At 47.5% G+C, this 14,273-nt stretch overlaps 1 protein-coding gene and 1 long non-coding RNA gene across 4 annotated transcripts in view; one reads left to right on the top strand and one right to left on the bottom strand.

Moving 5' to 3' along the window:
- Oga (O-GlcNAcase) overlaps positions 1 to 5,845 on the bottom strand; it is a 34,589-nt gene extending 28,744 nt beyond the window's left edge. Inside the window, exons 1-2 of one of the 2 annotated variants that reach the window (XM_035441802.1) lie at positions 5,217 to 5,845; positions 442 to 493 (exon numbers count right to left, since the gene is read on the bottom strand). In XM_035441802.1, the coding sequence (XP_035297693.1) occupies positions 442 to 493; positions 5,217 to 5,427 (263 nt within the window). In that variant the 5' untranslated portion in view covers positions 5,428 to 5,845. The remainder of the gene's footprint in view (positions 1 to 441; positions 494 to 5,216) is intronic. The other variant, XM_027407165.2, reaches the window with a different exon arrangement.
- A 315-nt stretch (positions 5,846 to 6,160) lies between these two features.
- Positions 6,161 to 13,809, top strand: LOC103161985. 2 transcript variants are annotated; one of them, XR_003483684.2, is made up of 3 exons: positions 6,161 to 6,529; positions 10,511 to 10,620; positions 13,338 to 13,809. It is a non-coding gene; the product is annotated as an uncharacterized LOC103161985 (long non-coding RNA). The 2 variants fall into 2 exon arrangements; XR_004768974.1 differs by having other exon boundaries at positions 10,508 to 10,620.
- The last annotated feature ends 464 nt before the right edge of the window (positions 13,810 to 14,273 follow it).

The raw sequence follows: 14,273 nt of genomic DNA, 5'->3' as shown, positions 1-14,273 counted from the left end.
TAGGCAACATTAATTTGGCTATAAATATTCTACTGTTAAACTTAAAATTATCAATGGAATTTTATTTGCATTGGCTTGAGGGTGTCAGATCCCCTGGAACTGGAGTTCCAGACAGTTGTAAGCTGCCACGAAGGTGCTGGGAATATGTGAATTGAACCCAGGTGCTCTGAAAGAGCAACCAGTGCTCTTAAATTTGTGAGCCATCTGTCTCTCTAGCCCTTAACAAATTAAATTTCACAAAGTACGCCATCATATTAATTCCTGAACAAAAACAACTCTGACTAAAGTAGACAAAGCCCCAAACCCTGTTCAACTTCCCCAGGAAAAGTTTGAAAACCATTAGCCTAGGCAAAGACATAAAAGGGTTAAAGAAAACAGCCCCTACTATGATACTGGGCTTATTCTAGTGTAAGGGTCTCCTCTGTGTAACATCAAACTTACCTTCTAAATAGTTCTTTTCTCTGTTCCATTACCCAAGGTCTTCCATAAAACCCTAGAGTTAAAAGAAAATAAGATTAGGTTTGAAAATGAGGTACAGTTTAATAAAAAGGAAGTTACAAAACCTTTTCTAAGAAATGTGTAGAGGTGTTAACAACTTAGCTTTCTGGGTAAACAGCCTCATCTACCAAAAGTCCAGAGTCAGTGAGGGAAGGAGGGAGGGAAGGGGAGGAGGGAGACAGACAGACAGACAGACTGAGGGGAGGGGAGGGATAGAACAGACCAGAATCTGAAAGCTTTTCAATGACACATTTATCTGTGAGTCTTGATAAGAGGTCACTTATTCTCACTGCTCATAAAATTTCATATTTCCTACTATGACATTCATTAGTATAAGATACAGTTTTGTTTTTAGTGAGACAAGATGTCTCGCTATGTAGCCCTGGTTGGTCCAGAACCTGTACAGGCTGTCCTCAAACTTGTAGCAATGCTCTTGCTTCTGCCTTCCAAGCACATGAATTACAGGGAGTACCACCATCTTTTTATTGCCATAAGGACTCTTCACGCTTGCTGAGAATACAGCTCAGTGAGAGTACTGGTTTAGTATTCATGAGACTACACACATTGTCAGCACCCACTAACAAACACATTTTTTTTTTCCAATTCCTGGAAATGACCAGACAAGGCAAGTACTCTACCACTGAGTGGAAGTTTAAAGAGTAACTCTATCTTACAACCGAGGACAAAGTAGAGTAAACCAAAGTGTTAACATGAGGAGGGAAGGCTGGGCATGGTGGCTCTGCCAGTGGTTCCAGCACATAAGACGCCAAGGAAGAATTAGCTTAAGTTTGAAACCAGTCTGAACTACGTAGTTCCAGGCTAACCTAGGCTACGGGTTGAGACCCTGTCTCAAAACACTAAGAGGAGAGTTCAACTACTTCTAGAGGGGTGATTTTAAGAGCCACACAAGTAAGTAAAATCAGAAAATTAGAAAAAGGTGTATGTGGAGCCCCCACCTACACACACATCTACACACACCTACACACACACACACTCACACTCTTTTTGCATTAGAGTTACTCTTAAACCTAGGATGGTCTAGACTTGTAGCCATCCCCCTGCCTCAGCCTTAAGTGCTGCAATTTCAGGTGTGAATTGTCACATTTGGCTATGATCACCATTTTTAAAAGTTCCTACAACAACAACAAAAAAAGGAACTAAATAAATAAATAACAGGCATAGAATCACACACCCAACAGAGGTGCTGACCTGAACAATAAACTTTCAAGCCCTTTTAATTCCAGAACCAAGTTGTGAAATGAAAAATTAGGAGCGGAGAGTGTGGTGACAGCATACTCCTTTAATCCCAGAACTCAGGAGGCAGAGACAGGCGGAGGACCTCTGAGTTCAAGGACAGTCTGGTCTACAAAGCAAATCCAAGGACAGCCAGGGCTAAACAGAGAAACCCTGTCTCAAAAAACAAGCAGCAGCAGCAACAACAACAACAAAAAACAAAAAAAAAATAAGTAAAAATTAAAGATGTTAACTGACACCTAGTCTTGGTCTCAAAAACACAACACAACAACAAAAACTTAGGGGTATAACTGACACTTTAAAAGTGTCCACTATAGGAAACAAACTTGTATACTGTTTTTCTAGTTACAGCTATTTTGTATTTAAGGAAAACTGTAAGTATATGAAATAATGTCTAAAAATTGACTGAAAGCAAAGCTGGTATTTGGAGCTCTCCAGCACACAAAGAACACAGACCTCACAGCCAATCTAGCCTTTCTCTCAACCTAATCATCATCATTACCAAGAGATAAGGAAGACGACCAAAATAAGCACTCTGGGGACAGCTAGATGGTTCTGCAGATAGATGGCTGCCAAGCCTGACAACCTCTGGAACCCACAGGACTCCTGCAAACTGTCCTCTGCTCTCCACAGGCACGCTGGATTTCCCATGCTGTTCCTTATTCATGGCCACCTCACTGTAAAATACTTTTTTTTTTTAAAGATTTTATTTATTTATTATGTATACAACATTCTGCTTCCATGTATATCTGCACACCAGAAGAGGGCACCACACCTCATAACAGATGGTTGTGAGCCACCATGTGGTTGCTGGGAATTGAACTCAGAACCTCTGGAAGAGCAGTCAGTGCTCTTAACCTCTGAGCCATCTCTCCAGCCCGCAAAATACTTTTTTAAAAGTACTTTGAACATAAGCACCCTCCCAAAAGAACTCTAATCATAGACAGATATTCTGTATCCCCAAAAGAACGGCACAAAAATCATCATTAAACCCTAGCAGCACTTTCTATTTTAAACTTCATGTTTTGGGGGCTTGAGAGATGGCTCAGAGGTTAAGAGCACCAGCTGCCCTTCCAGAGGTCCTGAGTTCAATTCCCAGCAACCACATGGTTGCTCACAACCATCTGTAATGAGATCTGGTGCCCTCTTCTGGAGTGCAGGCATACATGCAGGCAGAAAGTTTGTATACATAATAAATAAATCTTAAAAAAAAAAAAGAAAAAAAAACTTTGTTTCTCCTGCATGTGCACATGTATGTGGGTCCCTCAGAGGAAAAGGTAAGTGGGATCCCTGGAATTACAGACTGTAACTGGCATCTCTCCAGGCCCTAATTCTAACAATTTAATCTTCGGAAACTCTTTCAGAGCCAGGTTTATGCTTTCGATTAATTAGACCACAAAGAGGAAGTGTACTATTAACACAAGAATTAAAACCAACCAAGGTCTGCAGGGCAAAAAAAGAAAACCATCCTGGAAATAACTACAGTATTTCCTATTCTCATAGGATGCTGCGGACCAAAAAGTACTAAATACACAGGGGCTGGTTCAGTGCTCATTTAAGAAAAATATACGGGGGCTGGAGAGATGGCTCAGAGGTTAAGAGCACTGACTGCTCTTCCAGAGGTTCTGAGTTCAATTCCCAGCACCCACATGGTGGCTCACAACCATCTATAATGAGATCTTATACCCCCTTCTGGCCTGCAGACATAAATGCAGGCAGAATACTGTATACATGATAAATAAATATATATAAAAAAGAAAACTATACACATGGGAATGAGAGGTGGGAAAACACAACTGAAGACATAGCTATTTTTAACACACTTTAAGGAAGACTCACTTCCCACCCCCCACGACAGGTTTTTTTTTTGTAGCTCTGGCTGTCCTGGAACTAATGGGGGGGGGGGGCAGACAAACAAACAAAAACTATAAAAAAAAATTACACCTAAACTGGGGTGGTGGCCTGTGATCCCAGCCAGTCCAGACGGCAGGAGAATCAGAAGTTCAAGCTCATTCTGTGCTTTCCAGCCTCAGGCCTGCCTAGGGTACAGGAGACCCTGTCTGCAAACAATAGGCAGAGACTAACTCAACAGGAATTCATGCAGATCGTAACCATTTGTGTAACTTGTTTTAGACCCACAATTTTTGTCAGAAATAAAACTGCCATGCCTTCCCTGTTTAAAAAAAAAAAAAAATCCACCAGTTTCTCTAAAACCTCTCTGCTCTCTACCAAACCCAGTATGGACAATACATGAAGCACCCATGTTTTCACAAATACTAACAGTCTGCCTCCAAATTTTGTGAAATTTCCCTGAGCTGTTTCAGATCTGATTTAGCTGCTGAGAATGTTATCTCCCTGCAGTTAGTCTTCATCTAAACACCATAACGACTGCCTTTTATCTTTCAAAATAGACTTACTTGGTGACAAGACTGGAAAAGCTGATGCTCTCAACCAACAGGGGAATCCTACTTCTAGCCTTTTTGATTTAGGTATTATTTTTCATATTCTCCAGTAATGAGAATTTTTTAAAAAGCAAAAAACTAGGAAACCTTGGGTTTGCCAAAAACGTAAGAAAATTCAAACTACTATGTAGTTAGGGAAGAACTGACGTAAAGTGCTTCCCTGAGTTCAGTTATCTGCCAATTCTTATTCAGAAATTGCAATAAGATCTTCCGGCAATCTTCCCTCACTACCAAAACGCTCCTCGTTCCTTTCAACTGTAAATGAGAAGGAAGACAGTAATTATAAAAATTAAACCTTTCACTGACTCAACTCCACATCACAAATGCTCTCAGAGCGTTATACAGAAATTCTCTCTCTCTCTCTCTCTCTCTCTCTCTCTCTCTCTCTCTCTCTCTCTCTCTCTCTCTCACACACACACACACACACACACACACACACAGGCGCGCGCTAAAGAATAGCAACTGGAAAACATGATGCTTTCCTCGACGCAAATGAGTCTTCAGGGGTAAGGGGGTTTGCAGGCCAGCAACAAAATACCCTAAGCCCGAAGTAATCTCAAGTATTTATAGGCCGACTGCGCTCCCCTTCACTCCTAGGCATACCTGTGTGGGATGAATTTTACACCCCTACAAGGGTGGGGACCGGAGCGCTGCACAAATTTCCTCATTTGAAAGCGGACAACCCTGGGGACTGAGATCCCAAGGTACAAAGAAGTGAAACACAAGAGCCTGACAGCAGGCTCCTTGACACCGCCGCCGCCTCCTCCTCCTCCTCCTCCTCCTCCTCGATCGGCCTGGCTCCAAGCCCAAGGAGGGTGGGGTCAGGCTACTGAATAGCCCGCCGTCCCCTCTGGCTCCCCCACACCCGTGATAGCAAGGGCAAGCTCACGACCTGGGGGAGCCCCCTGCAGAAGCAGCCGCACGCCCCTCCCGGGGGACCGGTGCTGAGCAGCACCGGGGCGGGGCGGGGCGGACCGGGGCGGGGCTGGAAGGAGAACTCACCTTCCACCACGCCGCACAGGAACCTGCGGGTCCCTCCGGCCGCCCCGGCCCCGGCCCCGGCCCCGGCCGCCGCCCCGGCTCCGGATGGGTTGTCTTCTCCGGGGGCCGGAGCTGCGGGCGGCTCCAGCGAAGCCCCCGAGGCGGCGGCAGGATTGGCGCTGCGCTCGCTCTCCCGCTCCTCCAGCGCCGCCTGGCTCTCCTTCTGCACCATCCTCCTGCCGCCGGCCGCCGCCACCGCCGCCGCCGCAGCTCCTCCTCGGCCTCGGTCCGTTGGGCCACAGGCCCGGAGCCCTGCGAAGGGCCGCGGCTCCGAACGCGCGCCTCCCGGGCTCCTTCCCCTCCCCCTCCGCCCTTCCCCCTTCCTCTCGGCGGGGGCCGAGTGCCCGGATGAGAAGGGCGGCGGCACCGGCTCGAGCCCTTTGTCAGCCGCTGCCTCCGCCGGGGCCGGGAGCTGGGCGCCTAAGCGGAGGGCGAGGCCGCCACCGCGTCTTCACGGGAGGAGGGCCGAGGCGCCTTCTTTCGCCCTCGGCGTCCGTCGCCCTCCAAACGGCCTTAATTCCTCGACTATTTGCCCCCGGAGTCCCTAAGCTGCCGCCGCCGCCGCCGCCGGTGCCGCCCGCTTCCTGTTTATCCGCACTGCGCCTGCGCCACAGACCGGCTCAGACCGGTCCCTAGCCCGGCTCCCCCTCCTTCTTTGGGGTCAGCCCATTGCGCTTCATTTGCTAGGGGGAAACAGAAGGAAGGGCGCCCAGAAAACCGGGGAGGTACGCGGCAGTGGAACGTACCATCTGGCTGGCCACCCTCCGGGACGCGTGCCCCACTCTGGGACGGACCATTACTCCAGCCGAAGGAGGGGAGCATGGGAGGACGCGCCGGCTGGGGAGTTTCGGGGGGGAGGGGAAGGGGGAGGGGAGAGAGGCGTTTGTGCTCGCAGTACGCAGGCGCCCGGGCGACGCCTCTGGTCTTAAAGCGGTAGGAAACACTGACCTAGTTAGGGGAGCCAAGCAGCTCAGCTCACCCCTCTGTTTTGAGTCATTTTCTTCTAGTCCTCCCTCGGAGCTAACCCGTTTTAAATTATGCAGGCAACTGTTTATTGAATTGGCCTCATCCTAGGCTGTGGGACCATTATGACCTCATAATGTGGTTAAAACAAGCTGGTACGCACAGTTTCTGCTTGATGTACCACTTCATTTGTTTCGGGAAGTCAGAGGAGGTAACTCCTTGTTTGGGGAGAGGCCGCGGCGATTTCACGCCGGACTGCGAATGGCGAAAGACTATTCCAAGCACATAGTGGGGTGGGGAGTCTGATGAAGGTAGGAGAGGGGTGAAAAGTGGGTTTGTTAGGGCGATGGGGAGTGTGCAGTGTGTGCAAGGGGCACGCTCCTTTTAGGCTCAGCATCAGCTTCCCGGAAAAGCCTGCCTGCCTCTATGGGCTTGGCCCCTGCTGTGTTTCTCAGAGTTTCCTGCAGTGCTCTCAAGAATGCTCTTGGCATTTATATTCCCTAAAAGGTCTGCCTCAGTTTGGGAACAAACCTCCCTCCCTCTCCCTCCCCCCCCTCTCTCTCTCTGTCTCTCTCTCTCTCTCTCTATCTTTGGGTTTTTGAGACAGGGTTTCTCTGTGGCTTTGGAGCCTATCCTGGCACTCGCTCTGGAGACCAGGCTGGCCTCGAACTCACAGAGATCCACCTGCCTCTGCCTCCCGAGTGCTGGGATTAAAGGCCACCAACGCCCGGCTCAAACCTCTCATATTTAATATTAAGACAGTAGTTTTATTTTATACTTGAACGTGGTAGTTCAACTTGTAGCTTCAGGGACGTTGGTGGGGTGTGCATTGCAGACAAACTGTCATGCCACGTTTATGCAGTGCTGGGTATCCACCCCAGGGCCCTGTACATGCTAAACAAACACTTTGGGGACTTTGTATTTTTATTTATTTTGAATGGGTTTCCATGCTATGGTCCTGGTGCAGTCAGAGGACCACTTGTGGAAGTCGGTTCTCTCCTTCCCTTTGCAGATCCCGGGGAATCAAACTCTGACAGCTCTGACTGGGCAAGACACCTTTAACTGCTGAGCCATGGCCAGCCCCATCCAGGACTTTTCATTTGATCATTTATTGTGTGTGTGTGTGTGTGTGTGTGTGTGTGTGTGTGTGTGATCCCAACACCCAGGCTGGGGGAGAAGGTTCAGGAGTTCCCCTCCTTCTCTACAGGAGTTCTAGATCCTGGGCACCACAGCTTATGCTAGAGCCTCTTCTGTGGCTCTGAGCCCCCCCTCAAGCAGAGGTTCCTGAGTTATGTTAGCAGAACTTTGCCCTTGAGCGCCAACACCTTCCTGGCAATAGCCTGTTCCACACTTCATGAAGACCTAGGATGATCAAACTTAATATGTTGAAAGTGGAGCTTATGGGGCTGGAGAGATGGCTCAGCAGTTGGAGCACCTGTTGCTTTTAGAAGACCTGGGTTCAATTCCCAGCACCCACATGATGACTGATAGCTATCGTTAACTCCAGTTCCCGGGATCCAATGCCCTCTTCTGACTTCCACAGGCACTAGACATGTGCGTGGGGGCACAGCCATATATGTAGATAAAACACCCACACATACACATAAATAAATCATAACTCAACCTTCTTTAAAAAACTTTGGGATCAAACTCAGGTCCCCAAGCTTGCCTGGCAAGCACTACCAAATGAGCAATTCCCCCTGTCCCGTTTGTTTTTGTGAGACAAGGTCTCACTCTGTAGCCCTGGCTGTCCTAGAACACAACTTGTAGATTGCTGCCCTAAACTTGTGATTCCTCAAGCCTGTGCCTCTCGAGTACCAGGGTTCTAAGCATGTGCCATCATACCCAGCCACACACAAATCTTAAGTTCAAGGCCACCCTAGACAGAGTCCTGGGACTGAGTCCAGTCTAACGTTGTCCCACAAACTTCCTAGACAGAGCCTGAACTAGTCTGAGCTAGTCTCAGCTGAAAAGGGGAAAGCTGAAACCTGGGAACGACGGCTTGCACCTGTAACCCCAGCAACTGGGGAAGCAATGCAAGAGGACCCTGAGCTCTGGGTCAGCCTGGCTACCCAGACTGCTTAATCAGCTTTGATCCCACCTCGTTTCCCTGGCAACACTAGAACTGGATATGTCCCAACTGCTTCTAAAGAATCAAAACACCAGGGCAGGTGAGGTGGTGCAGGGTGTAAACGTGCCTGGGCTCATGTGGTGAAAGGAGTGAGTGACTCCTGCAAATTGTCTCTGACCCTCACATGTGACATTGTGTGTGTGTGTGTGTGTGTGTGTGTGTGTGTGTGTGTGTGTGTGTGTGTGTGTGTGTGGCACACATGTGCTACATACAGAGAACCTTTTTTTTTTTTTTTTTTTATGTGCATTGGTGTTTTGCCATGGGTATCAGGTCCCCCTGGAACTGTAATTACAGTGTTAGCTGCCATGTGGGTGCTGGGATTTGAACCCCACTGTCTTCTGGAGAAGCAGTCAGTGCTTTTAACCAGTGAGCCATCTCTCCAGCTCCCCCCTGCCCCCGAACCTTTTTAAGATATAAAATACCATATGAGAAGGTAGAGGCCTCAGAACTCTGTTGATGCCCTTTTAGGGAAAGCTACTTTCTCCAGGTCAAAAGAATAGACTTTCTGGCCTTGCATAGAACATTGCATTCCGCTCTGCCCCAAGAACTAGAACATTATATACTAATGTCTCCTCCCTCAGAATTAATCCAACGGGAAGCTGATCATCACTTTCCTATTTATCTCTTCTTCAAATACCAGCGCCGTCCTAAGCATGCTTGCCCTGACACTCTGAACACTCTGAAGCCTCCCTTCCTCCCTTGCATGCAGCTCCTTGCCCGCAACCCCACCCCACCCCCTGACAGCCTCCACTGAGGAAACTGCCAGCTTTCTTGGCCTTTAAAGAGCAATGACTCTGTTTTCTTCTCCATCTTGTTTTCCTCCCAGTAGCTGCAGAGAGTTACACCTTGCCTGCCCTGATTTCTATTTGTTGTTGTTGTTTCAAACTAATAAAATAGTCCTTGAGCTTAAAATTAAGGGGAAAAACAAGGGGGGGGGGATCTAATTGGGCCTGACAATCACCTGGCCAGGACCACCCCTGGGGAAAACAGATTGACCTGTAGATATAATAAGAAAATGGGTCAGTGGTTCCTTGACCTTCCTGATGCTGTGACCCTTTAATACAGTTCCTCTTGTTGTGGTGACCCCCAACCATAAAACTGTTTTCATTGCTACTTCATTACTGTTATTTTGCTACTGTTATGAATCATAATATAAATACCTGTGTTTTATGATGGTCTCAGGTGACCCCTTGTGAAAGGAGCCCCCAAAGGGGTCGAGACCCACAGGTTGAGAAACACTGCCTTAAAGAGTCAACACAGCTCCAGGAGGCCTGCCTTCAGGGCAGCTACATACAGGTCTTCAATACTAAGCCTGTCCTAAGCATGGTTGCCTCAACACCCCTGGCTTTCTGTTTTCTTGGAAGGTCCCCCCCCCTTTCTACAGTTTGCAGACCACCATTGCTGACTGTCTTAGGTTTTATTGCTGTGAGTAGACACCATGACCCCCGAAACTCTTACAAAGAAAACTTTTAATTGGGGTGGCTTGACTAGAGTTTCAGAGGTTCAGTCCATATCATGAAGGGGAGCGTGGCAGCGTGCAGGCAGACCCGGTGTTGGAGCAGAGAGTGCTACATCTTGCAGGCAACAGGAAGTCAGGAAGTTGACTGTCACACTGAGTGAAGCTTGAGAAAAGAGACCTCAAAGCCCACCCCCACAGTGACACACTTCCTCCAAGCAGGCCACACCTCCTAATAGTGCCACTCTCTCTGGATGGTCATTTTCTTTCAAACCACCACACTGACCCTAACTCAAAACCTTCTTCCTCATCACCTTCCTCCTGGCAGCTGCCAAGATTTCAGCTTGCTTGTGAAGGGACCAGGGCCAGGTGGGTTTGTTTTGCTTTGTTTCCCGAGGAGCCAGTCTGCTCAGGCCTCTGCCACATATTACCCCACCTATGCTGACTCATGTCTGGCTCCAACCAGACCCTCGGGAAGTATGTCCAGTCTGGTAGCCAATCAAGGTCCTGTCCTGCCACAAGCAGGAACTACTCTTGCTGTTTTCAGTCAGACAGATCCCTGACACAGCAGACAGACCACTGACACCACAGCCATAGTTGCTGACCAGATGTCATGAGGCAATCATAAAATGACTCCTGTATAGTAAGGGTCTATACCCAATCACGTCACAGTGCACGTAACCACAGCTGGAATTCCCTCAGCAGGCTTCAAAGGGACTGCCTTACCCTCTCCCAGGGTGGAAGCCATTTGGGATGGGCCCCAGCTTGATAGTTTTTCCTCAAGAACAAAGCTGCCTTCTACGATTGCATATCTGGTGAGTGTCTTCTGGTCATTTGGAGAGATCTAAGGACCCTACAGTTTGTCCTGTTTCTCTCCCAAGTGCTAATAAAATGATCCTTCTGGGTCTAAGTAAATTTAAGAATGAAACTTAGAAGCTGGGTGTTGGTGGCACTTGGGAGGCAGAGGCAGGTGGATCTCTGAGTTTGAAGCCAGCCTGATCTACAGCTCGAGTTCCAGGACAGGCTCCAAAGCTACACACAGAAACCCTGTCTCAAAAAACCAAAAAATTAATAAAATAGAAGTGGGTAAATTTTTATGAGGTACCTGGGAACAAGCCTAAGCTAAAGGCCAACCTTTCATTATCAATAATAAGTCTCTGTGACGGTATTGGGGAGCAACCTCTGCCATCCAAGTGCTGGGATTAGATGCGTGTACCACAAACACCCAGCTTATTTACTTATTTACGTTCACTAGTGTTTTGCTTGCATGTATGTGTGAGGGTGTCAGATCCCTTGAAACTGAAATTACAGTTGTGAGCTGCCATGTGGTTGCTGGGAATTGAACCCTGGTCCTCTGAAAGAGAAGCCAGTGCTCTTAACTGCTGAACCATCTCTCCAGCCCCTGGAGAGATGAATTTGTGACATGGTAGGCATGTGGAGATCAGGGGGCAACTTGTGGGGCCCAAGGGATCCAACTCGGTTCATTAGGCTTGGAGGCAAGCATTTTACCTGCTGAGTCACCTCAAGCCCTGGGAAGAGAATCTTGAGGAATAGCCTTCCAGTGTACATATGCATCTTCTCCAAGCTGTGTTGTGCCATTATTGTGATTTTCACTAAGTTATTATTATAGAATTTTTGTTTACACTCTCAAAATGTGTCTTTCCCAAGACCTCTTCTGACTGGTTTAATAAAGAGCTGAATAGCCAATAGCTAGGCAGGAAAAGGTTAGGGAGGACTTCTGGGGACCGAAAGGACTCTGAGAAGAAAGGTGGAGATGCCCAGGAGATGCAGAGCATGCAGAGAGGTAACAGCCATGAATCATGTGGCAGAACGCAGATTAATATAAATGGGTTGTTATAAGAGGATTAGAAATAAGCCTAAGCTATACACCAAGCTTTCATAATTAAAGTCTCTGTGTCATTATGTGGGAGCTGGTGGGACAGAGAAAGGCTCCTTACAACATATAAACACCTTTGAGATGATGCAGATACAGAGGCAGCACCGGGCACTCACACAAAGGAACTTCTGTTAGAAAATGAAGGGAACTCTAAGGTTCTTTGAAACCCACACTCATGCTCTTGGGTTTGTACTCTCCTCTTTCTCTTAAGCCCATGCTTAGACCTATGCTAAACTCTCCCTTTAAAAAGTAGTTATTTGGGATGGATGGGTATGTGCATGGGCAGAGGGCAGAGGGCAGAGGGCAGCTTGTGGGAGTTGGGTCTCCTTCCACCATGTGGGTCCCACAGAGGGAACTCAGGTCAGCAGGCTTAGCAGCAAGCACTTTTACCTGCTGAGCCAGCTCACTGGCCTGAACTCTCTTTAATAATCCCATCTCGGCTTCACTTAAAGGCAGGCAGGCAGGCAGGGATGGATGGAGGGAGAAAGTACTTCTCAAAAGACATCGTTCTCGGAGTAACTAAAATCTGTGATCTTCTGGAGCACATGAAGGGCCGGTCCTGCAGACCCAAAGCTCCAGGATCTCCACCACACAGGGCAACAACAGGATAACAAAGAGGAGTTCCACTGAGGGCCCAGCAGCAATAGTGTAGCAGAAACCAGAGCCCTCAAACCAGACCAATGACTCTGTGCGATGAACACTTGCAAATAAAGACATATGGACAAAAGGGTTTCCTGCATGACTCACTGGGTTACACTACAGCTTCCATGATGAGATTTTTCTTTTTTTCCTCTTAAATTTTATTTAAGATATATAGAGATAATTTAGTTTTTCAAGACAGGGTTTCTCTGTGTAGCTTTGGAGCCTATCCTGGCACTTGCTCTATAGACCAGGCTGGCCTCAAACTCACAGAGATCCGCCTGCCTCTGCCTCCCGAAAGTTATATATTTTGGGGGGAAGTTGCAAGGGCAGAGGGCAGATATGAAGGGGCAGGGGTCAGAATCCATGATGTGAAAGACACAAGAAATAAAAGAAAGTTTAAAAGTGGGAGGGGAGGAAATATAAAAATAGCAAACAATTCCACTCCTATGCAGGGTCTAGAGTTTTACACACACACCCCAAAGCAAAAGGGAGGCTATGGGATGGAAAGGGGAGGCCAGCGAGGTGGGAGAGGCAAGGTAGCTGAGAGGGTTCGTGTGAGCAGGGTGCAATGACATGAAAAGCAGGGTTGGGGAAGATGACTCAGTGGGTAAAGTATGTGCCTGAGCTTGACCTCCAGCAACCACACAGGAAGCAAGTACTGTAATCCCAGCACTGGGCAGGGCAAGACAGGTGAACCCCTGGGGCTTGTGCGATAACTGAATAAGCGAGCTGCATTTTCAGTGGGAGAACCTGCCGCAAAAAAAAATAGGTTGGAAGAAGACGCTCAAACATTGACCATTGACCTCTGGTCTATGTAGGCACATGCAGGAGAGCCTATACCCCCCTTCACAATTACACATACAAACCGGCATAAAAAAGGAAAATACCATAAAGCCCTATTATTTTGTATGCCAATTACAAAATATATATGTGTGTGTGTGTTAATATATTAAGGTATATATTATAAAGATATACTTTTTTTCACTTTTGCAGATGGGAAAGAGGGGAGTTTCAGGATCCTCAGGTTTGGATCCTCTAAGAAAACTGCCCTATCGATCCAGCTGCCAGGAGTCACTGCAAAAGCAGCTTGGAAAGAAGCCTATGCTGTAAGCCAGTGAGTTTCTACAGCTATTAATCATTAAGGACAAAAAGCAACAAAAGAGAATTACTCCCTGTGCTTATGGGGAAAACAAAGTAGGAAAAACCAATGAAATGAAAACACCTGCAAAACAACGCCCATCCTGAAACATCCAACATCTGTCAACAGAACTCAGCTCAGAAACAAAGACCAAACCAGAATCTACCCGAGGCCCAGATCCTACTTAGAATTAAAAACCTTGGGCATTGAGGGCTGGAGAGATGGCTCAGAGGTTAAGAGCACTGACTGCTCTTCCAGAGGTCCTGAGTTCAATTCCCAGCAACCACATGGTGACTCACAACTCTCTGTTATGAGATCTGGTGCCCTCTTCTGGTGTGCAGATATACATGGAAGCAGAATGTTGTATACATAATAAATTAAAAAAAAAAAATCTTGGGCTGGAGACAAGAGCACTGGCTGCTCTTCCAGAGGACCAGTGTTCCATTCCCAGCAACACATGGTGGCTCACAACTGTAACTCCAGTTGCAGGGGATCCAATGCTCTCTTCTGGCCTACTCAGGTACCAGGTATGTGAATGGTATGTACACATACATGTAGACAAAACACCCGTACATGTTGTGGTGGCTAGTTTTATATAAACTTGACACAGCTAGAGTTACCTGAAGGAAGGGAACCATAATTGAGGAAATGCCTCCAGGAGAAGGGCTGTAAGGTAAGACTATTTGTTGTTGTTTGTTGTTGTTGTTAAATTTTTGGTTTTTCGAGGCAGGGTTTCTCTGAGTAGCTCTGGCTGTCCTGAAACTTGCTCTTGTAGACCAGGCTGGCCTCAA

This window comes from Cricetulus griseus, chromosome 3 (genome assembly GCF_003668045.3).
Source record: "Cricetulus griseus strain 17A/GY chromosome 3, alternate assembly CriGri-PICRH-1.0, whole genome shotgun sequence".
NCBI classification, from domain to species: Eukaryota; Metazoa; Chordata; class Mammalia; order Rodentia; family Cricetidae; genus Cricetulus; species Cricetulus griseus.
Note: the sequence above shows the minus strand (reverse complement) of the source record. Positions and strands in the feature narration are given on the sequence as shown.